The sequence below is a fragment of the Ailuropoda melanoleuca genome, chromosome 8 (assembly GCF_002007445.2).
Source record: "Ailuropoda melanoleuca isolate Jingjing chromosome 8, ASM200744v2, whole genome shotgun sequence".
Lineage (NCBI taxonomy): Eukaryota > Metazoa > Chordata > Mammalia > Carnivora > Ursidae > Ailuropoda > Ailuropoda melanoleuca.
Window position 1 is genome coordinate 51314340 of NC_048225.1, and position 22959 is coordinate 51337298.

The 22959-nt window shown below is 40.0% G+C and overlaps 1 protein-coding gene across 1 annotated transcript in view; it reads left to right on the forward strand.

Annotated features, from left to right (window-relative positions):
• Nucleotides 1–22959, forward strand: part of INTS4 (integrator complex subunit 4) — a 109666-nt gene that overhangs the window by 64057 nt on the left and 22650 nt on the right. Inside the window, exons 11-15 of the mRNA XM_011221072.3 lie at nt 2768–2973; nt 10210–10352; nt 13464–13579; nt 16501–16634; nt 19255–19412. Coding sequence (XP_011219374.2) covers nt 2768–2973; nt 10210–10352; nt 13464–13579; nt 16501–16634; nt 19255–19412 — 757 coding nt within the window. The remainder of the gene's footprint in view (nt 1–2767; nt 2974–10209; nt 10353–13463; nt 13580–16500; nt 16635–19254; nt 19413–22959) is intronic.

Genomic DNA, 22959 nt, shown 5'->3' on the forward strand with positions numbered 1-22959 from the left:
TTTTATGAAAGACCTACATTAGTACCTGTTTTTGTTAACTAAAAGAAATCCAAAGAGGAGTTTCGTTTTTATGAAAAAAGTCATTACCATACTCATGTAAGTCTTTTCTAAAAGTGAGGTGACACAGAGTGAACTTTTGGAAAGTGGGGGATACTCTGCTTTACTACCTCATTTATACTCTGCTTTACGTTGTTTCATGGGGGTAATTTGTATACAGAAATTAGTTAAAGCAACCTCTGCTTTTTTCTCTGTGAACTTGATACATGAATTACACTTTAAATGGTATTTCATAATAAATCCAGTTATTATTAATACCCATTTTATCCTAAGACAAGTAACTGGAACCTATTTTATTTAGTTTCTACTGGCATTTTTGCTTTATTTAATTTTACAGTTGAATTTCATCACTATTAATGTTTATGTGATTTAGTTCTATGTAAGTTTGTCACTAAGGTTTTTTTTTTAAGATTTTATTTATTTATTTTAGAGGGAGAGAGAAAGAACATGAATGGGGGTGGGGCAGAGGAGGAGGGAGAGGGAGAGAATCTCAAGCAGACACCACAGTGAGCATGGAGCCCGATGTGGGGCTCGATCTCCTGACCCTGAGATCATGACCTCAGCTGAAACCAAGAGTCAGATGCTTAACTGTTTGTCACTAAGGTTTAATTAAAGGAACTTAACTTTGGAAAGCAAATAGAACATAACCAGTATCTGGTATGGCACCTTTCTAATTTTATCATATTTCTAAAGTTCTGGGTGAATTAGGGACACGTTGCTGGGAATGAAACGGTGCCTTATTTCATTAGCCGTGGACTCTAGTATCACACACACTTTTAGTCCTCTAGTTGTTCCATGTCCTTCCTCTCTTTTGGGCCTTTGTGTGTGTGGTTCCTCTGTAGAAAGGCCTTTTTCCTTTCTTTCGGCTTAGCAACTCCCTTAGGTATTGTTTTAGAGGTCACTTGTTCCAGAAATCTGCCTCTGATCCTACTGAGTGGGCTACATACCTCTTCTGCATTTTCTTACACTCCCTGTGCTTTTCACTGTACCACTCATCACTTTGTAATGCAATTAACTATTCTTGTCTGTAGACTCTGGGAGGCCATCTCTTTCTGGTTTGTCTTTGTGTTTCAGTACTAAGCACAAAGCTAGTAAGTAGCAAAAGCCAGGATCTGATTGCACATGTTAAGGCACCAGAGGAATTTTTTTTTTTTTTTTTTTTGGCATAGCTGATTCCTTTTCTCTGCCCTGGACCCTTAAAGAGACTGTAATACATTTTCAACATTCCAAAGAGTCCAGTAGAAATTGTTAACTTCCAGACTACACATACAAACAGAAACACCAGGTTCCTTTGCTTCTGCTTAGAATTGCATCAGCTCAGGTCCATACTGACTGTTTCCTGCTGATCAGAAGTGTCTCTGTGATTCACTTTGCGGACTTGCAAGAGTTACGTGTAATTAACGTGGTGTAATGGGTAAAGCCCCAGGCAGAAGAGCCAGCATGTAACACATTTCGGTCCATCTCTGGCTTTCTTTGTAATTATTAGCAATTTCATGTTTAAATTACATTATTATGAAGTGTAACAAATCCTTCCCTTCTGATGAAAGGAAGAATTCATCACTACCAAGAAAAATCTGAGTCATCTCCCTTTAATGTAGTAACTCTGCTTTTAAAATGTTCATAAAACCTTTCTTATACAAAAAACAAATTATATTTGTGAGTTTTAACCACAACTTGAGTGGGTTTTTTTCCTTTCTTTTTTGAAACTGTACCTTTTGTTGCAGAACCACGTGGGAACCACTGGAACAAAACAAGCATGTTTGGAAGTCTTGTGAGCCTAGCCTGTAGCTTGCTCACCTCTCCTCTTTGTATCAAGGGTCTTAGCACAGGGCCTGGCATGTAGTGCATATTCAGGAAGCATTACTAGTGAATGAATGAAGGGCTTCTTGGACTCAGTGGCTTTACTGTTACATGTTCAGGCCGTACAAGGAGGTAGGAAACATGACTCTGTTATCAAGATGCTTGTAGGATCAGCTAACATTTACTGAGCTTTTAACATATGCCAGGCACTATGCTCTATGCTTTACCTTATTATGTCATTTAGTCCTCCTAACTACTCTGTAAGGAAATGAGTATTATCTCTGTTTAAAGTGATAAAAATTGAGGTGCTAGGAAGCTAAGTTACTTATTCAAGGTCACCCTTCAGGTTAGTGGAGGAATTATTCTTCACAGTTTACTGTGAGACCTTTATTGTTCCAAACCATGTACCCTTAACCACTGCATGATTCTAGTCTAGAATCAACAGACCTGGGCACTAGTCTTATCTCTGCTCTCACTCACTCTAAGGCATGTTAATTTGCTTTGCTAAATTTTATCTCTAAGATGAGAAAATGATATCTAGTCTGTTTTAGTCTTAATTATTTAAAATCTGCTTTTTAAAAGAAAGTACTGAGTGGAGAACTGTGGTTGGAGTACTGAGATAAATAAGAACTTTGTTTTCAAGAAGTGCAATTAATAGAGACAGATGTGTGACTTGATCACATGTCTTCGAGTCAGGATCTAAGCCTTAGTCCCTATGACTCCAAAGTCCTTGTTTTAGGTCAGTGTGAAGTTTTAGCTGAATCTGCGGGCATGGAGGAGATCTCCCAGAGAGAGTTTGTTAACAGAGAGGAGTAAAGAATGAAAGACAAACATGAATGAGAAGGAATCCTTGGATTTGTCGCATGGCTCGTAACCTAGTGTGCGGTTCCGTTTGTCCCCTTTCATCTAGAGGTCCGCATTGCTGCTGTGGAGGCTCTCTGCATGCTGGCCCAGTCTTCCCCCTCTTTTGCGGAGAAGTGCCTTGATTTCCTGGTTGACATGTTTAACGATGAAATCGAGGAAGTACGCCTGCAGTCCATACACACCATGAGAAAAATCTCTAACAACATCACACTCCGAGAGGATCAGCTTGACACAGTCCTGGCTGTGTTAGAGGTGAGTCTTCACAGTTTGTTACGCATTTCTTCATCAGTACCTACCGAGAGCCACTTTATTTTTAGACTAGGCATTATGGGGCCCCTGGGTGGCACAGTCGGTTGGACAGCTGACTCTTGGTTTCGGCTTAGGTCATGATCTCAGGGTTGTGGGATCGAGCCCCGCGTTGGGCTCCGCACTCATCAGTGAGTCTGCTTGAGACTCCATCTCCCTCTGCCCCTCCCTACCACGCGCGCTTGCTCTTTCTTTCTCTTTCTCAAATAAATAAGTAAATCTTTAAACCAGACATTATGCTAGGTACTGGTGATGCAGTCGTGTATGGGCAGCGCGGTTCGGCCTTCTCATCATACAACTCCACTAAGGTGGAGGAGACTTGCTGTTAAACAGGAAACTAAAAGAAAGAAACTCAAAGACTGCTGTGATCAGGAAAGGACAGGGTTCCCTGGGTGGGGAAGGGTGAGATGGGGAAGGGGAAGGAATGCTGTTGGGACACTTGGAGGAGGAGGAGTTGGTGAGGCCCTTTCTTAGGAAAGAATGGCACTGATGGTAGGGTGGAAGGGCACCAGAGGGAGCAGTGTCTATGGATCCAGAGTAAGAGTGAATATGATGCATTTAAGGAATTAAGAGGAATTCATTGTAATAGCAGCATAGAGCTGAAGTGATGGAGGAGGAGTGGTTATAGATAAGGCAGGGGCTAAATAATGAAGAATTCTTTTCAGGCTTTGATTTGATTTAATGCTCGTAGCGAATCATAGGATGTTACAACAGGAACAGATCTTAGGGAATCAACTCATTCAGCCCTGGAATTTTACAGAGAAGAAAGTAATTTGTTTGAGGTCACATTGCTGCTAAATGGCTGTGCCGGGATATGAACGCAGATTTGCCTCCCAGGCTATACAACTCAGTGTGGTTCTTGAATTATTTTTCTAAAGTATTTGGATTTTATTTGTGAGTCCCAACGTTTTTCAGAATATTAATAAATGAGATTTGGCCTCTGGGTTTCTTTCTTGTTTCGGTTTGGTTTTGGTTTTTCAGATATTGTGAAAGGGATAGCTATTGGGTGTTTTAGTCATTAGCACTTGTTACAGATTTCTGCTCCATACTTCAGAAAACAGATTGGGTGCTTTGATTTTGAAGTTCCCTATCAATTTTCTCAGCTGCTCAGCACTTTTTGTAAGATTTTTCCTGAATTGTAAGTCTGTATTTATAAATTTTCATTTATTTTTTTCCTAAGAAGATTAGTTTGCATTCTGTGCATTGTTCTCCATGGGTGGCCTCTCTACCCTAGCTCTGCCTGTCCTTTTTCACATTCTTTCCCACCATTCCTCATCTTCAGCTTGATACTGGAGTCACTCCCCTAATCATCATGCTTTTCCTCACCACTTTCATTCACTCTGTCTTCCCCTCTGCCTGCAAAAACTGCCGCTTTTCACCTCGTAGACTTCTGCTTATTCTCAGCTCTATATTAGGCAGCATATTCCCTAAGTAACTCCACCCCAGGTGGCTTAAGTAGCACTCCTCTGTCTTCCTGTGTCACCCTGTGTCTAGCATATATCAGGCAATTTTTGATTGTTTAATTCTTAATTTCACAAGACTTGAGAGCTTTGCAGGGTCCTGGCTTCTTTCATTTTTTTAATTTCTAGTGCCTTGTAGTGTCTGACACAGGTCCTGGCTTCTTTCATTTTTTTAATTTCTAGTGCCTTGTAGTGTCAGGAAATGTTTGCTAAATATCTGAGCTCTGTTCCAAGCTATGTTTTGATGTACAGAATTGTTCACAGGGCCAAAAGCAAGCTTATGTATCTCTTATTATAGTTTTCACATTTGATCGTTAATGGCAGGTTTTGTCTTCAAATCCCTCTCCCTGATGTGAGTATGAGCTCCCTAAGGAGAGTGACCGTGTTGTACCCTTTACCGTATTCCTTTCAGGGTTTAATGTGGCAACTTAACAGAGTGGATGCTTTGTAAACATGTCCTAAAACAAATCTGCACAGGTCAGCTATGTAACTAGGAATTTCTTAAGGAACATAGTCAAAATTGTTTTCTTAGTACTTTGAATATTGTTTTCCCAGTACATCAATACAGCTGCCTCCTGTCAGTGGTGGTGATTTGTTCATATGGGAAACATTGTATTGGTTGGTTAAGTTCATAGCATGTAGAGCCAGACAGATCTGAATCGACCTGTCAGTTCCTGTCTTTGGTCCCTGACCTTTTTACCTGGGTTTTTGTTTGTCTGTTTGTTGTTTGTTTGTTAGTATTTATTGACCACCTGTTGTGTGCCAGGCACTGTCCCAAGGAGGCTACAACAGTGAGCAGAAACCATGGCACTGCTCTCATGGACCTCATAATTTAGGTATGAGGGAGATAGACAAATACAACACAAATGAAGGTATAATAGTAAGTGAGTGAGGAGTGCATGACAGAAAGGAGTGAGGTCCCGTGGGCGTGTGTCACGGAAGCACTTAGTCTTTGGGGGCTAAGGGGGTGCAGCCAATCAGGGAACGCTTCTGGAGCTGATCTCTGAAGAAGGAATTAGACCCTAACTTGGCAGGAAGAGTTGGGAGAATGGGGTGTAAGAATATTCCAGGCAGAGGAGCAGCAAGTATAGAAACTCTGGTAGGTAGAGGGAAGCATGGCGCAGTGGAGGGACCAAAAGAGGGCCTGGCTGTAACACAGAGCTAATGTATGGTGTGAGATTAGGCTGGAGGGGTGGCTGGGACCAGCTTATGCAGAGCTTTGAAAATCCTGCTAAGGGAAGAGCACCTGGAAGTTATTCAGGGTGTCCTACCAGCTTTGCTACTTTGGACAAATTACTAATTCTCTCTGGTCCTTGGTTTTCTCCTGTATAAAGTGAGGATGATTCCACATATTCATATGTTGTATGTAAGAATTGAAAGAGAATCCATGTAAAATACTTAGCATGGTAGTAGTTCATGATATTGATAACGTCATTCAAGAAACATTTACTGATTTTTTTTTTCAGAGCCAGGTATTGTGCTAGGTTCTGAGGATGTGAAAGTAGACAGTACTAGTTATTACCTCTGAGTTGCTCATAGTTTTATAGAGAAGGCAGCAGTATGAGCCAGTAATTCCAAGATAGTATCAAAAGTAAGCTAAGGAATGACATTCTAGCCAGAGCGCTAGCGTGTGGCCACAGACGAAGGCTGGGAGGGCGGAAGTGGCGCAGCATGGACAGGGATGTTGGGAAGTTCACGTGGCTCTGACGGAGAAGTGAGCGGAGAGCTGACTGTGAAGGACCTTGGGTGCCATGCTGGGGAGCCTGAGCTTTATCCAAGCTTTGTCCTCACAGAGGCGCCTAAACAGAGCAACAACATGGTCAGATGTGTTTATTAAGGAGTTGGCGCCAGTAGCTCTACCGAGTGAAGAATTGAGAGACCTGCAGGCTGAAAGAGGGTTCCCGGAGAATAAAGAAGGCATGTCTCCAACCCAGCTTTGGAGAAGAGTCTTTGATTCTTAGATTTTACTGTGTGGGTACAGATGCATCCTTTAAAATTTTTAGTTTGATTTCTTTCATGTATCATAAAACTGAATACTACAAAACTTTTAGGAGAAAATATTTGTGACCTTGGATTAGACAAAAATTTCTTAGATGGGCCACCAAAAACTTAATCCATGAGAGAAATAACTAGATAAATTGGACTTTATCAGGGGCGCCTGGGTGGCACAGCGGTTAAGCGTCTGCCTTCGGCTCAGGGCGTGATCCCGGCGTTATGGGATCGAGCCCCACATCAGGCTCCTCTGCTATGAGCCTGCTTCTTCCTCTCCCACTCCCCCTGCTTGTGTTCCCTCTCTCACTGGCTGTCTCTATCTCTGTCAAATAAATAAATAAAAAAAAAATCTAAAAAAAAAAAAAAATTGGACTTTATCAAAATTTAAAAGTTCTTCAAAAAGATACTTTTAAATAATTATAAAGACAGCACAACAATGTAAGTGTATTTAATGCCATAGAACTGTACACTTAAAATGTACGTTGACTTAAAATGGTAAATCTTATGTTGTGTGTATTTTACCACAATAAAAAGAGATAATAGGATCAAATTGAACATATATAATGCCTTTAATGTGTACACTGTACAGAAAAGGGGGGGTGGACTTGGATACAGAAACATGCGTAGAGGAAAGGTGATGTGAAGACAGAGAGAATGCCGTCTACAAGCCAAGGAATGCCAAGGCTACCAGAAGGGAGAGGCCTGGCATCGAGTCTCCTTCACAGCCTCAGAAGGAACCAGCCCTGCTCATACCTTGATTCTGGACTCAGGCCTACAGAACTGAGATGATAAATGTCTGTTTTTCTTTCTTTCTTCCTTCTTTAGATTTTATTTATTTATTTGAGTGTGGAGGGGAGAGGGAGAGGGAAAAGGAGAAGCAGACTCCCCAGTGAGCAGGGATCCCGACTCGGGGCTCAGTCCTAGGACCTTGAGATCATGGCCTGAGCTGAAGGCAGATGCTTAACTGACTGAGCCACCCATGAGCCCTAAATTTCTGTTTTTCTAAGCCAAAGGAAAAAACATGTTTTTGAAAAGACTTACCACAGACTGGGAGAAAATATTTGCAAAGCATATATCTGATAAAGAATATATAAAGAATTCTCAAAATTCAGTAATAAGAAAACAGATCACCTGATTACAAAATCAGCAAAAGATTTGAACGGTACTTAAGGAAAGAAAATAAGCAGTGGCAAATAATAAGCATATGAAGCATCCTTAACATCATTAGGCATTAGGGAAATGCAAATTAAAAAACCACAGTGAGGTATTACAACAGCACACCTATTAGAATGGCTAACCAAGAATCAGAAGAAATGTTGACAGTATCAAGTGCTGTGAGGACAGAGAGCATTTGGCACTGTCATCCACTGCTGATGGCAGTGCAAAATGATACAGTCACTTTGGAAGTGTTTTATAAAGTTAAACTTAAATTTACCCCATTTGATATTGCAGTCCCACTCTGAAGCATTTCCTAAAGAGAATTGAAAATTTATGTTCACACCCAAGTCTGTATGCAAATACTTTTAGTGGCTTATCATATTTCCAAACTAAAAACAACACAAATCCTTGAGTTGGTAAATGGGTTAATCAACTGGGCACATCTATACAATGCAGTACTACTCAGTAATAAAAAGGAGCGAGTTGCTGATACACGTAACAACGTGGGTGAAGCTCACATGTATTACGCTAGGTGAACGTAGCCAGCCTCAAGAAGCAGCATGCTCAGTGATTCCACTTGCATGACCTTTTGGGGAAGACTGTAGCAGAAAATACATCAGTGGTTGCCAGAGACTGTGGGTGAGGGCTAGACTACACGGGGACACTCAGGAAGAGTTTGGTGATGGGAGTGTTTTATATCTTGATCGAGATGGTGGTTATGTAACTATAGGGATTTGTTAAACTCATGGAAGTGTTCCCTGAGAAGGATGAATTTTACAGAATTAAAACTCTGTGTCAGTAAATTTGACTTAAAACAATGCTTTGGAGCTCTCATTTCCACTAAAAGGTACCACAATTCCTAAGAGAAATGGCTGATTCCAGGTCTAGTGCAGGAAATGTAACAAGATGAGCTTATACCATGTTGTCATACAGAAAGCAATTATTAGCTGTCAGAGACCTCTGGGATCATATCAGAAAGATCCAGGAGACACATCATTAAGGGTTATAACACATCATTATAGATACATCATTGAAGACTATAACTGCAAATATGTTTAAATTCATGATTTTGTAAGGATACTTGAAACACTGCATTAGTCATCATTGGAAGATGCTTAGTAATCAACTTCTTATTTTGGAAACTGGTAAATTAAGGAATCAAGCATTAATCCTTCTTTTTCCTATTCAAACTGAACTTCATGATAACCAGCTGCTTGATAAGGGGAAGTTTCTCTTTATAGAAGTATTCCAGTTAATAAATTAAAGAAGAATGATAGGTTTGTACATCATTGTTTTACAACTTCAGTGAATTAGTAGATCTAGGCAGTGATCACCACTGATCACAAAAGAGAAGCAGACATCATGTAGTTCCTGAGGGAAGTACACTGGACCACCTGTGAAGTGGTCTTAAAAAAAAAATTGAATGTGAATCTGATCAAACCTCTAAATCTAAGTACCATCACAGGATATACAGGGAAGAAATTACAGGGGGAGAAATGTGAGATATACAGTGATTTTACATATTAAAAGGTGCTTAAAGAATATACTGCTGAATTGCAGAGTGTTGGATCCTGACCAGAAGAAACAAACTTTTTGAGTCAGAGAAATTTGAGTACTGACTGGATATTTGATATTAAGCAATTGTTACATTTTTAGGCAAGATACTGGTTTTGTGGTTTTTTAAAATAAGGAATCTAAACCTTAAAATATATTTATGGAAATATTTACCAATGAAATGCTATGATTTCTCTGACTGGCTTCCAAATAATCTAATTGGGAGGAGTGGGTAAAGGTATAGATGAAACATGATTGGCTGTGAGTTAATTGTGGAAACTGAGGGATTTATTATCTCTACTTTTACATATGTTTCAAAATGTCTGTATTAAAAAGTTTTGAAGAATTGACAACAAATGCTATGGGGTAGCCAAGAAGAATAGACCTGATATGCGTCCATATCTTTTAACATTGAGAAGTTGTTGGTGACCTTTTCCAGTCATTTTGGTGAGGTACACCAGGTATTGGGAAGGAAAGGGGCCATTTCTCCAACATCATCTTGTAACACTTTTTATTTACTCTGCTTTGGCCACACAGGCTTCCTTGCTATTTCTCAAACATGCTGCCTTTTCATGACCTTTATATTTGCTGTTCCTTTTCATTATTCCTATGTAAAATATTCTACCTACCCTAGTATTCTTATCTTTAACCTGCTTTATAGTTTCTTCATCTTATTTATCATTGTCTGACCTATATAAATACTTTTTTTTTTTGTTTTTTCACTAGAATGAAGCTCCTGAAAGCAGAGATTTGATTTTAATTGATGCTATGTCCCTAGCACTTGGTACATAATAGTTGCTTGATAAATGTTTGACTGTTTAATAAGTGTTCAATAAATGTTGAATTTATATGAATGAACGAGCCAATGAATGAAGTCCTCAACTCCTAGGCCCTCCCCTCAGATAATTCAGAGACTCTTCACCCTGTAATCCCATTGTAACTTGTACACTTTCCTGTAATAGCTAATTCACAGTGACTGCTTTTATTGTTATTATTTTATTATTACCTTTTTTTAAAGGATTCGTCCAGAGATATTCGAGAGGCTCTTCATGAACTTTTATGTTGTACTAATGTTTCAACCAAAGAAGGGATTCATCTTGCACTGGTGGAGCTGCTGAAAAATTTAACCAAGTACCCTACTGATAGGGACTCCATATGGAAGTAAGGACTTTTTGCTCATTTCTTCACTGAGTCCAATAATGTGGTAAATGTATATTGAATTATTCAATGGCTCATCCTAGATTGATGGTATGGCTCTCAATTTTGCCTTCAATTTAGAAACCTGATTCAACTTAACACTCGGGAGTCTGATTCCTAAATTGAATATCACATTTTAGATTGTTTATTTATTTGTCCATCCGTCCTCCTAGCAGATAATATGTGCCTGCTACTGTATTCTCACTATGTGCCACGCCCTGCGGTAAGTGCTGCAGGTACAGAGATGAGTTGATTAGATTCCTTTTGCTCCTGTATACTGTTAATCACTTCTTTGTTTTGCATTGTGTACAGGATCATAGCTATCATTGTAGAGATTAGAGGCAGGACGGCACTTTGTCTACACATGGACAATCATTATCATTTGTTTCCTTGATTACCTCTACCTTTACTGACTAGAGTCAGACTTAACATTGTTCATGAATTCCTGTTTGAAGAACTACTTGCATACATTTATTATCAAATGTAATCGTGCTCCACGTATTTAAGTGAGCTTATGGGATGAGATCACTCCAATGGTATAGTTTATTGGATTTTCAGAAAAATGTGTTATTAAAAGTAGAAAACTGTGGGTCAGATCAGGTACTTGCAAGGTCTATTAAAAACTGAAAATACCAGGGGAGTCTTCAGGGAGCACTCAGTCATTTGGGGTATGGGGGTTGTAGTGGGGAGAAACACCTGTATCCGTATCTGTAATTCTGCAGCAACACAGAAGGAATGATTAATCCCTTGATGAAAGGGATTGTTATGGAGTGTTTCACAGAATATTCTTCTTGCCTTAAAATAAGATACGTGGTTATTTGGTTCACCCAGAATATCTATTTAAGACTGTCTTTACTGAGTGATCATAGACAGAAAGCTCCTTCACATTAGAGTGCTCCAAAAGATTTTGAAGTTACCTATTCTAATTATCATTTGATTTTTCATCTCTTTCCATGAATGGTGGCTTTATTTAGGAATACCAAAAGAAGATATGACAAAAAAGGGAAGGAATCATCACAGTGGCATGTTTTTAAGACGTTTTAAAAGATAGGTACATAAATGAAAGCTTTGAAGGAGGTAGTTTGTTCTGTTTATATAGCTTTAGTTCATTCAGCAAATGCGTATGGAGCACTTGGCTCTATAGCCCAATCGCTGTGTTAAGTGCTGTGGAGAGTTAAAAATAGATTGAATTCAGGCCTTCAAATAGCAGGGAGGGAGAGAAGTAGGAAATATGTAGGTAGAGAGGTAGATCAGTAGGAAAAATATTACAAGTCAGAATTGAAGTCCAGTTTCAGAGAGGCCCAGATGCTCAGGCGACCCGAATAGAATAGGAGATAAAATAAAGGAGTGGTACCTGGAAGCCAAACTGCAAGATTTACAATGTCCCCCGAAACACAGTGAGTAAAAGGGCTGAGAGAGTTCAGAAAATTAGTGCATTAAGTTCTTCTCACATAGAAGGAAAAGCAGAACTGGGGAAAAGTATACTTTCCTAACAGTATCGGGTGTTTTAAATGGGATACCTATCAGACTCCGTATATCCATGAATTTGTTCATGGTGCTTGTTTTCTCTCTTTTGCCAGTCTGTTCTCTAGTCCCAGGGGAAGTCCCATCTCCTTTGTGAAACCTCTGATCATGGTGATCTCTTCTACCTTTGAGAGGTGGAAAGCAGAGTATCATTTGTTTGATAGTTCGTTACCTTGTAGTGTTTGACATTTTTGCCCCAGCTGGATTATAAACTCCACAAGACTAGAAATAAGGATTTATATTTCTTTTCAATTCAGCATACCTTTTCTAAACCAGAACTTACAAAAGAAAATAAAAATGCATAGTTACCAGTGCGCGTGTAGTTCTTTATAATTATAAAGGGTTTTCATGTCATCCTAATAGTCAACTAATAGCTACTTAATATAAATACCTAATTGAGTTCTTACTATGTGACAGACTCTGCTGTGTACTTTATATCCATTATCTCATTAAATCCTTATAGCAACTGTATGAGGTAATGATTTTTAATCTCATTTTGGGTGAGAAGCATAGCTGCCCAAGGCCACACAGTTACTAATTTCTTTTTTTTTTTTTTTAAGATTTTATTTATTTATTCGACAGAGATAGAGACAGCCAGCGAGAGAGGGAACACAAGCAGGGGGAGTGGGAGAGGAAGAAGCAGGCTCATAGCGGAGGAGCCTGATGTGGGGCTCGATCCCATAACGCCAGGATCACGCCCTGAGCCGAAGGCAGACGCCCAACCGCTGTGCCACCCAGGCGCCCCAGTTACTAATTTCTTGTTGCGGGTCAGGTCACTTCTGATTTCAGAACTTCACCCAGGATATCAGTTACAATGCTTTTGCCTGCAAGTAACAGAAAATCTGATTAAAAGTGGCTTAAACAATAAGGTCTAATATTTTGGCATAACAAGTCGGAAAGTTGGTTTTGGATTGGTTATTCAACAGCTTAATAGGGTTAGCACTGTGGTTTCTCTGCAGTTGCCTTGGCTTTTTTTCTCATAGTTGCAGGATGGCTGCCTCGTAAGACAGTATCTTAAGGCAAAAAGGAACAGGCATTCCCTCGCACACATTTCTCTTTTTGGCCAGGAGAACATTCCTGAGTAGCTCCCCACCACACTTCCCTTCTTGGTCCTTTGACCAGAAATGGGTTACTTTACTACCTGCAAAGGAGTCACTTTGGGAGAATTGGGAAAATGGGAGTGGGATTGTCATGATGGTTTAGACCACTTGTGATTGAGCCCTTGGGCTGAGCCTACCTTCTCCGAGCACCTACCCAATACCTGAGTAAAATCAGGGTTCTCTTGTCAAGGAAGTTGGAGAAAATGGCTGTTGGTTAAATAACCAGCAGTAATTTATGCCATACCAGCTCTTTAATTTTCATAATAGCAATTTTTTTTTTAGATGAACTGAGTTCCAGAGTAATTGAAAAACTAATTTGAGGTCATAGAGGTAGCAAAAAGGGGTGGTTGGGAATTTGCATTTCTGAATCAGGTTTTCTGATTCCAATCCCTGGTACTTGTTAAAGCATTTATTAAGTTACTGAGGTGGGCTCTCATTTTGTTTGTTTCAGATGCTTGAAGTTTCTGGGAAGTCGGCATCCAACCCTGGTGCTTCCCTTGGTGCCAGAGCTCCTGAGCACCCATCCGTTTTTTGACACAGCCGAACCGGACATGGATGACCCAGCTTGTATCCTATGTGCTTAGCGCAGACTAGGCTGATTTGGTGGGGTGTTTTGGCATCTTTTTCTGCAGTGTAACTTGGAGGGGGAGGTCCTGAGTTTAATTTTTTTCATTTCTTTTAATTAAGAGTATATCCTGAGGGAGCCTAGTAGTTACTATTCTTAGCTTTTATTCTTGTTTTCACAGTAATTCACATTTTCTATTTAATACTAATATTATTAGGTGTTTTTTTTAATATACCATTTCTTGAGCACCTGTTATATTCTACACTGTTTCATGCTTTATACATTTACCACTGATCTTCCAAACACCCCTGGGAGGAGGTATTATTCCCAGTTTACAAATGAGGAGACTTAGGCTTAGAGAGGTCAAATAACTCTCCAAGCAGCACATGTGGGTTTCAAAGCCAGACATCTTTGGTTTTAAAACCTATGAATGACTGTCTTTCTTCCTTCCTTCCTTCCTTCCTTCCTTCCTTCCTTCCTTCCTTCCTTTCCCCTCCTTTCATCCCTCTCTCCCTCCCTCCCTTCCTCTCTCTCTTTCATTCTTTTTTTAAAGGTTTATTTGAGAGAGAGAGAGAGAGAGAGAGTGCGTGTGTGAGCAAGCAGGGGGAGGGGCAGAGGGGAAGAATCTCAAGTGGACTCCGGGCTGAGCCTGGAGCCTCACATGGGGCTCCATCTCCTGACCCTGAGATCGTGACCTGAGCCAAAACCAAGAGGCGGGCGCTTAACTGACTGAGCCACCAACGGGCCCCAGCTTATGAACTTTCTTAATCTGCAGCCGGAAGAGGGGACAGGTTGAGCTAGGCTGCAGGATTAGTTTGCCTCTGATACAAGTTCAGTGGGTTTGTGATAGCCATGCAGCATGCCATGCAGTTGGATTGTTTTCCAGTAATGGGAATATGTTTACATCAGTGCATCCGCACTCTCCTATGGTTCTCTTTGCTCTATAGAAGATTCTTAGTGTGGTTTAGGGGATATTTATTGAGATGCAGAGATTAGCCAGATAACTGGCTGTCGTAGGATGACCACTGCATTCTCCGTTCATTCTGTTTGTTTATTTTCACACTGTGTTTGGAGACATTTTTAACAATTTGTTTAATTGATGTGTTTACCTGTGAGAAGGGCATATCCCAGACCTTACCTCTAAAGGTGCAATACTATAGCTGTTTGAAGTTCAGCTGATCCGGGAGGGGCTTAGGGGCTAGATGTTATTACAGACCTCACAGGATGTATTGAAATCCTTAGATATCTGAGGGCCCTTTTTATTTTATTTTATTTTTTTTTAAAGATTTTATTTTTATTTATTCGACAGAGATAGAGACAGCCAGCGAGAGAGGGAACACAAGCAGCGGGAGTTGGAGAGGAAGAAGCAGGCTCATAGCGGAGGAGCCTGATGTGGGGCTCGATCCCATAACGCCGGGATCACGCCCTGAGCTGAAGGCAGACGCTTAACCACTGTGCCACCCAGGCACCCCTGAGGGCCCTTTTTAAATTAAAAAAAACATTAAACACTTTTGGAAGCCTGTTATGTTGAGATACTTTACTGGACAGTTGGATGGCTGTGTTATTTAGGAAATATGTTTGGCTGTAAGTAAAAGAGATTGCCCTCAAATGTAGCTTAAACGAATTAAGATTTTTACTTTTCTTTTTTTTTTTTTTTTAAAGATTTTATTTATTTATTTGACAGAGATAGAGACAGCCAGCGAGAGGAGGGTACACAAGCAGGGGGAGTGGGAGAGGAAGAAGCAGGCTCCCAGCAGAGGAGCCTGATGTGGGGTTCGATCCCATAACGCCGGGACCACGCCCTGAGCCGAAGGCAGACGCTTAACTGCTGTGCCACCCAGGCGCCCCGAGATTTTTACTTTTCTTGAAGGTAAAAGAAATCTGGAGGTACCAGTCGGCTGCTGGTATAGGAGCTCTGCATTATTCTTGGTGATCCAAGTTCCTTCTGTCTTCCTGTTCGGCTATTTTCACTTGTCCAGCATTGCTGCCGGAGGTCCAGTCATCAGGCCTAGGTTCTGGGCAGAAAGTTAGAGGATATTTGTAGTCAAATCAGTATTCTGTTAGCAAGGAAAAAGGGAAGAATGGATATTGAGTAGACAACTAGCAGGCTCTTCAATAGGGATACATACAGAAGATTGGAAACTATGTTTATCTTTCAATTTCTGATTTTCCTTCTGTTATGAAATTAATATACAAGAAAGAAAGTCCAGAAAGTTGAAAGAAGAAACTTCATAATTAATGTCCAAAGTCCTACTAGTCAAAGTAATTGACCATTAGTATTTCAGTGTATGTCCTTCTTTTTTAAGGCTTGGAGTTGGGATTTTGCTCTTGTTTCATTTTTTTAACGTAGTTTATCTCATCATCAAATACCTGGTAATAGATAGTTGCTATCCTATCCTCTATATATGTTAGAGCCTGCTTTTTCAGTCATGACACAATGCTTGTTATACAATATTTTAAGCTCTTCATACATAGAATTTTTAACAATTGCATAATCATCCAGCGGTAGATGAAACACAAGGTATATGGTCATTAGGTTGTTCCTGGTTATTTGCTATTATAAATGATTCTGTACTCTATAATTATTTACTTAGAATAAAATCTGAGATGTAGAATTATTCACCATTCAAAAGACTTTTATTGTCTAGTGCCAAATTATGATCCAAAGATACATGTGCCTGAATGTACTTTAGTCAGCCATGTACCTGAAGTTTCTGTGTATTGCTATTTTCTGCAGGATAGGGGTTTATTTTAAAACACCCTTTGATGAGTGGGGTAATGTATCTCTTTGTTCAAATTTGCATTTATTTGTTAGAAAATTGTCATTTAATAAGACTTTTGAGGGTGGGAATTGGGGGCACCATATTCTGGCCAAGCTCAACCTTTTAAACTTCCAGGTTTACTTAACCCGCTCATCCCTCAGACATTGCAGTTTTGGTTCTTATTTTTAATGCTGCTAAAACCTGTCCAACAATGCCAGCACTGTTCTCAGATCATACCTTCAGGCACTATGCCTACCTCCGAGACAGTCTTTCTCATCTTGTTCCTGCCTTAAGGGTATGTTGAAAACAACTTTTGTCATTATTTTTGGTATTTTGATTTTGGGTCCTTTGTGGTTGTTGAATAGCAGAAAACAGGCTATATTTTCTCTGAAAACACATTCATTCATTCTCTTTCTCTCTTGGGCACTCTCCCACTGTTTTATACTTTTGTTTCTGTATCCGTTACTTTTTAAGAAGATTCGTATTGCTAAGTGAAATAAGTCAAGCAGAGAAAGACAATTATCATATGATTTCTCATCTATGGAAAATAAGAACTAGGAAGATCAGTAGGGGAAGAAAGGGATAAAGAAAGAGGAGGTAATCAGAAGGGGGAATGAAGCATGAGAGACTGTGGGCTCTGAGAAACAAACTGAGGGCTTCAGAGGGGAGGGGAGTGGGGGAATGGGATAGGCTGGTGTTGGGTAGTAAGGAGGGCATGTATTGCATGGTGCACTGGGTGTTATACGCAATTAATGAATCATTGAACTTTCATCAAAAACCCAGGGATGTACTGTATGGTGACTAATATAATAAAAAAAACATAAAAAAAAATAAAATCTTTAAAAAAATAAATTACTTAAAAAAAAAAAAAAGATTCGTATTCTGACTGTCCCTGAGTTACTGATTATGTTATGTTAGGGAAGAATAAGGAATCTGGAACAATATATTGTAGACCAAGGATTAGATTGTGCAACATTTTAACAATTGCATAAAGCCATAATTCTCAACAAGTTTATTTTTTAATAATAAAACCTTTGTTACTTTTAAAACCTTATAGATAAAGAAAACTTTGTAGTGAACCGTGAGAATAATGGCAAACACTGAGTAGTAACTGTGTGGGGGCACTTTTCTAAGCTCTTCATTTGTGTTAACTCATCCCTGTTTAGGTGACTCTAAATGACTTCATTTAGAGTAATATATGTACATGGTTAGAAAATCTAAACATAGAGGAGAACATAGGCAGCAACCTCTATGACATCGGCCACAGCAACCTTTTTCATGACACATCTCCAAAGGCAAGAGACAAAAGATAAAATGAACTTGTGGGACTTCATCAAGATAAAAAGCTTCTGCACAGCCAAGGAAACAGTCAAAAAAACTAAGAGGCAGCCCATGGAATGGGAGAATATATTTGCAGATGACACTACAGATAAAAGACTGGTATCCAAGATCTACAAAGAACTTCTCAAACTCAATACGTGAGAAACAAATCATAAAATGGGCAGAAGATACGAACAGACACTTTTCCAACGAAGACATACAAATGGCTAACAGACACATGAAAAAATGTTCAAAATCATTAGCCATCAGGGAAATTCAAATCAAAACCGCACTAAGATACCACCTTACACCAGTTAGAATGGCAAAAATTGACAAGGCATGAAACAACAATTGTTGGAGAGGATGTGGAGATAGGGGATCCCTCCTACTTTGTTGGTGGGAATGCAAGTTGGTACAACCACTCTGGAAAACAGTGTGGAGGTCCCTTAAAAAGTTAAAAATTGAGCTACCCTATGATCCAGCAATTGCACTACTGGGTATTTACCCCAAAGATACAGATGTAGTGAAGAGAAGGACCATATGCACCCCAATGTTTATAGCAGCTTTGTCCACAATAGCTAAATTGTGGAAGGAAGCGAGATGCCCTTCAACAGATGACTGGATTAAGAAGATGTGGTCCATATATACAATGGAATATTACTCAGCCATCAGAAAAGATGATTAACCAACACTTGCTGCAACATGGACGGGACCGGAGGAGATAATGCTAAGGGAAATAAGTCAAGCAGAGAAAGACAATTATATGGTTTCTCTCATCTATGGAAACATAAGAACTAGGAAGATCGGTAGGGGAAGAAAGGGATAAAGAAAGGGGGGGGTAATCAGAAGGGGGAATGAAGCATGAGTGGCTATGGACTCTAAGAAACAAACTGAGGGCTTCAGAGGGGAAGGGAGTGGGGTAATGGGATAGACCAGTGATGGGTAGTAAGGAGGGCATGTATTGCATGGTGCACTGGGTGTTATACGCAACTAATGAATCATCGAACTTTACATCAGAAACCCAGGGATGTACTGTATGGTGACTAACATAATAAAAAAACATTAAAAAAACAAAAAAAAAAATCGAAACTGTCTATAAACTACAAAATTTAAAGTGAAATCCACTTTGTTCTCATCCATCCCTTGAAAGGTAAACACTTTTAGCAGTCAGAGCAAGAATTATCGTTATCATCCTATAAAATAGCATGCTGTGTAAATTTATTTGGGAACAAGCCATCATTTCCCTGTGAAGTGAAAGATCAAATAAAGTTTAAAAATAAATGTGACAACAGATTGATTTTTAGTCCCATATCTGTGGTTAGCTCATTTACTTCAGTTAGCAATAGAACATAATATTACTCCATTCTCTTTTTGTTTTCTCTTTGCAGCTTGTGTAGACCATATTCATTCTCTCTCCCTCTTTCCATTTCTCCCACTGAAGCTAGAGAATGAGAGGAAGGTTATTTACAGAATCACTTCACCTGTTTTCCCTTTCCTGTGTTTGACTCACTTTTTTTCCCCCCCTGGTTTCTTCATGTTACCAGAAGCTGAGCCACAGAATTTGATGGTGTTATAACTCTACTATGTTTGCTTAGTTACCAGGTAGAAAACTAGTGTCATCGGCTGTTTCCTCCAGCATCACACCTCATGAGGACCCTTCCCATCAGTTCCTGCAGCAGAGCCTTGAAAGGGTGTACAGTCTTCAGCACCTGGACCCTCAGGGAACACAGGAGCTGCTGGAGCTCACCATCAGGTGAGGTGACCGTGGGCCACAGGCTGGTTTTTCTGAGTCTGTTGGCCTACACTCACACGTAGTTTTATGACCTGTTTATATTTGCGTGAGATTGGAGTTGAGCATATTATGAAGAAAAGCTCTTTGTGTTCATGACCAGATCGATGGTGAGTGCAAAACTGAAGAGTTACAAAGAAGCTGTTTTTAATTTTTATTTCCTTGTGTATTAGTTAGCATGGGTGACAGAAAATATAAAGTAACAGTGGTTATATAGGAGGGGACGTTAATTCTTTCTTGCAGGGAGGGCAGAGCTGAGATGGTTGTCAGGGCCCTACACGCCTTCTTCCTCCATCTTCCGCATCAAGTGGACTCTGCCTAAATATTCAAACTCTATCCCCTCTGTTTTCTAGGCTGCAGGAAAAAGGAAGGAGCAGGAGAAGGGCATCATTTCTTACCCCAACCACCTTTTAAAGACACTTCCCCAAAAATTGCATGTTCTAATTTTACTTGCATCCCATTGACTAGAACTTAAGTCACATGGCAATATCTAGCTTCTAGGAGCTAGGAAATGCTGTCTTTATTCTGGGTGACCAGTGCTTAGTCAACATTTGGTGACTCTGATACTCAGGAAGAAGGGGAAGATATTGGGGAACAACCAGCGGACTCTTCCAGACCTTATTAGGATGTCCTGAATGATATGAAACAAATTGAAATCCATTTGCCTTTAACAAAAGCAGCATCTGTCTGCTTTTTGGAATAAGGTTTGTGGCAGAGTTGAGTAGCGCCACAGACACTTTATGGCCTGCAGAGCCTATAATATTTACTGTTGGACCCTTTACAGAAAAAGTATGTTGACCCTGATGTGATGCCTCAGTCACATTTTTTTCTTCCGCTCCCTTAACAAAGCGATTAGCTTTAGAGGCCAGTGTCTGAAGTTGTTGGCCCCGAGCCCAGGAAAATAAGCTCCACTTTCTGACTCATCCCCACCTAAGTAAACATTTAGGTTTTGTTCTTGACAGTTTTTATCCTCTTGGCACTAAAGCAAGTACAAAATGCATAAAGGCAAGCCAGTTTGGTCATCAGCTGCAGTGCTGTCTAGTAGTGGGTGTTCAATAAACACCTGTTGGTCTGACTTGCCCACATGTTATGGCGATAGTCCTGCTGGGCTCAGGCCGGTGAGACCACTGTTCTAGTGCTGTGTCAGTCCTGGGTACTGTTTCTAACTTGAGTGCATTCTGATGAGGGTGGCCAGGGTGGTGAAAGGTCCAGAAAGGAAAGCAGATGGTGGGGTAGTTATTGATGACCTACTCTGTTTTACAAACATTATTGCAGTTAGATGTTGTTACCATTTCACAGAGAAGAAATGACAATTTGGGGAGGTGAAGCAATTTGCTGAGAAGTAGCAAAACCAGGCTTTGAATCTGGTTTAGTTTGACTCTACATTTGAGGCTTTGTGACATGTTGCAGTGAAGGCTATTCCTGTTAGATCACGTGACCTCTGGGGTTCTGCAGGACTTACATTTTCGATAGTTGTGGAAAAGTGAAATGTTAGAGTTTCATTCAGAAGTTTCTCTGATTAGGACTCTGATCACTTACTTGTTGGTACTAGTTGAAGACAAACTTCACCCACTGTCACATGCCACCCATCCCCTCTGTTGTAATCCAAGCAGTCATTTAATCTAACGGGATCTCACCTGTAGAAAGTGTGCTTCAGTTAGGGCTCTGGGAGATGATTTGTTTGTTTCTAGAATTTGACATAACTGCTTTGTCTTCGCCATTGTACCTTGGGTACCATATAGGAGCTCAGTACATATTGAAAACTGTCGTTGTGATGGCTTAACCAGGAATGAAGACTTTTAAGACTTTTATAGATGGTGTTTTCTTTTGACCATATCACAACTCCAGATGTATGTAGATTGTTTGTAAGGCTCTGCTGTCCTTGATTGTAATAAGAGCTGCCGTCTGTTCAAAGTGCTTACTACGTATCCACTTTTCTAAGTGCTTTATGAATTGAATTTGGAAACAATCTTATGTAAAGTACCCCATTTTAAAAATGAGTGAGGGAGCTGGGATTCATTCATTTGTTACATGGTTTTTGAGTATCCATCATATGCTAGGCAGAAGGGGCACGGCAGTAAACAAAATAGTCTTTGCTGCAAGGGATCTTACATTCTGGTTGGGGAAGTAGCTAGGTAAACAAGAGGTGTAATACTGTGCTTTCCATGCTGCAGTATGGGAAGTTCAGGGTTCTCTAGGAAGATGGAAGGGGGCCTTAGATGGCTAAGCAGCTACCTGAAGAAGGAATAGAAGTTCATCAAGTGAAGAAGGGAGAAGGCTGTCCAGGACAGAGAATAGCAACAGGACTAGTCCAGGACTAGAACACAGGTCTAACTAGGTCTTGCACCTGGTCACAGTGCTCTGTTTCTGGTTAACACTTTGTATGACACAAAATGTCGAGTATAATGAGATTTAAAATCCAAAGGAATTGGTTCAAGCCTTAATTTTTATCATTTCCTAGGTACATGATCTTGGGCCTCAATTCTCTCCTCTGTAATTTGAGGGTACTATGTAGCTGGTCATAGGACTGTTGTGAAGATCATTATCATGACACGTGGAAAGTATTTTGAGAATAGCAGTTGCATAGATAATAGTTGGTCATTTATGAAATTTTGTTTTAAAATTTAAATTGTAAAAAAAAATAAAATAAAATTTAAATTATCGCTCATTTGACACCGTAGACATGCTCTTGATATTTTGTAAGTAAATCCCGTCCAAACTTTATAAATGCTTATTGCCATCATGTGGACGAAGGATTGCTAAAGAGTGTGTTCCTGGGAGGGGCACTTTTGCCCTCCCAGATCACATTTGTAGAAATGTGGCTTAATATGCATCTGGTTTTAAATCCATTTTGGTGTCATCTGTATCTGATGTAGTTCATAAATACTGCAAAGAGTTTAATACCAAATAAATAAATGAAATATAATATGATACAGTTTTTTTTAAAAAGACTTTTGGAGTTCAGACAGACCTGAATTCAAGGCCTGTTTGCCACTTATTAATCCTGTGACCTTGGGCAGACCACTTAAACTCTGATCTTCCCTTTCATTGTCAGTGAAATAGAATTAATTGCAATTCACATTGTCAGGATTAAATGGGCGCAAGTAAGGAAACACCTAGCGTACCTAGTATAGTGCACACAGAAGGTGGTCTCTGTACCTTTCTCATTAAAGAGTTCATAGTTTCCTGAGGGGTGTTTAAACTTAGGCTTCCTGAGGATTATGGGCATGAAGAGGTACAGAGAGGAAACAGCAGGATAACCGCATTTTGTCCAGCACTAGCAAGTTTCTTTTTCTGCTCGTACAGTAGTCTGGATATGCCGTGGCTGGTTGGCTTGCATCTTGCTCTTTGCCGTTGAGAACAACTGCTTCGGTGCAGGGGCTGCAGAATAGCCTAACACCCGGCGCTGCCAGCTGCCGTGTAGTCCGCTGGTCAGTGTTGTCTGTCATTGACACAGAAGCAGAATCTTCCTGGAGAGGAAGTGGTTCAGAAATAGAGTGATTCGGGGCTG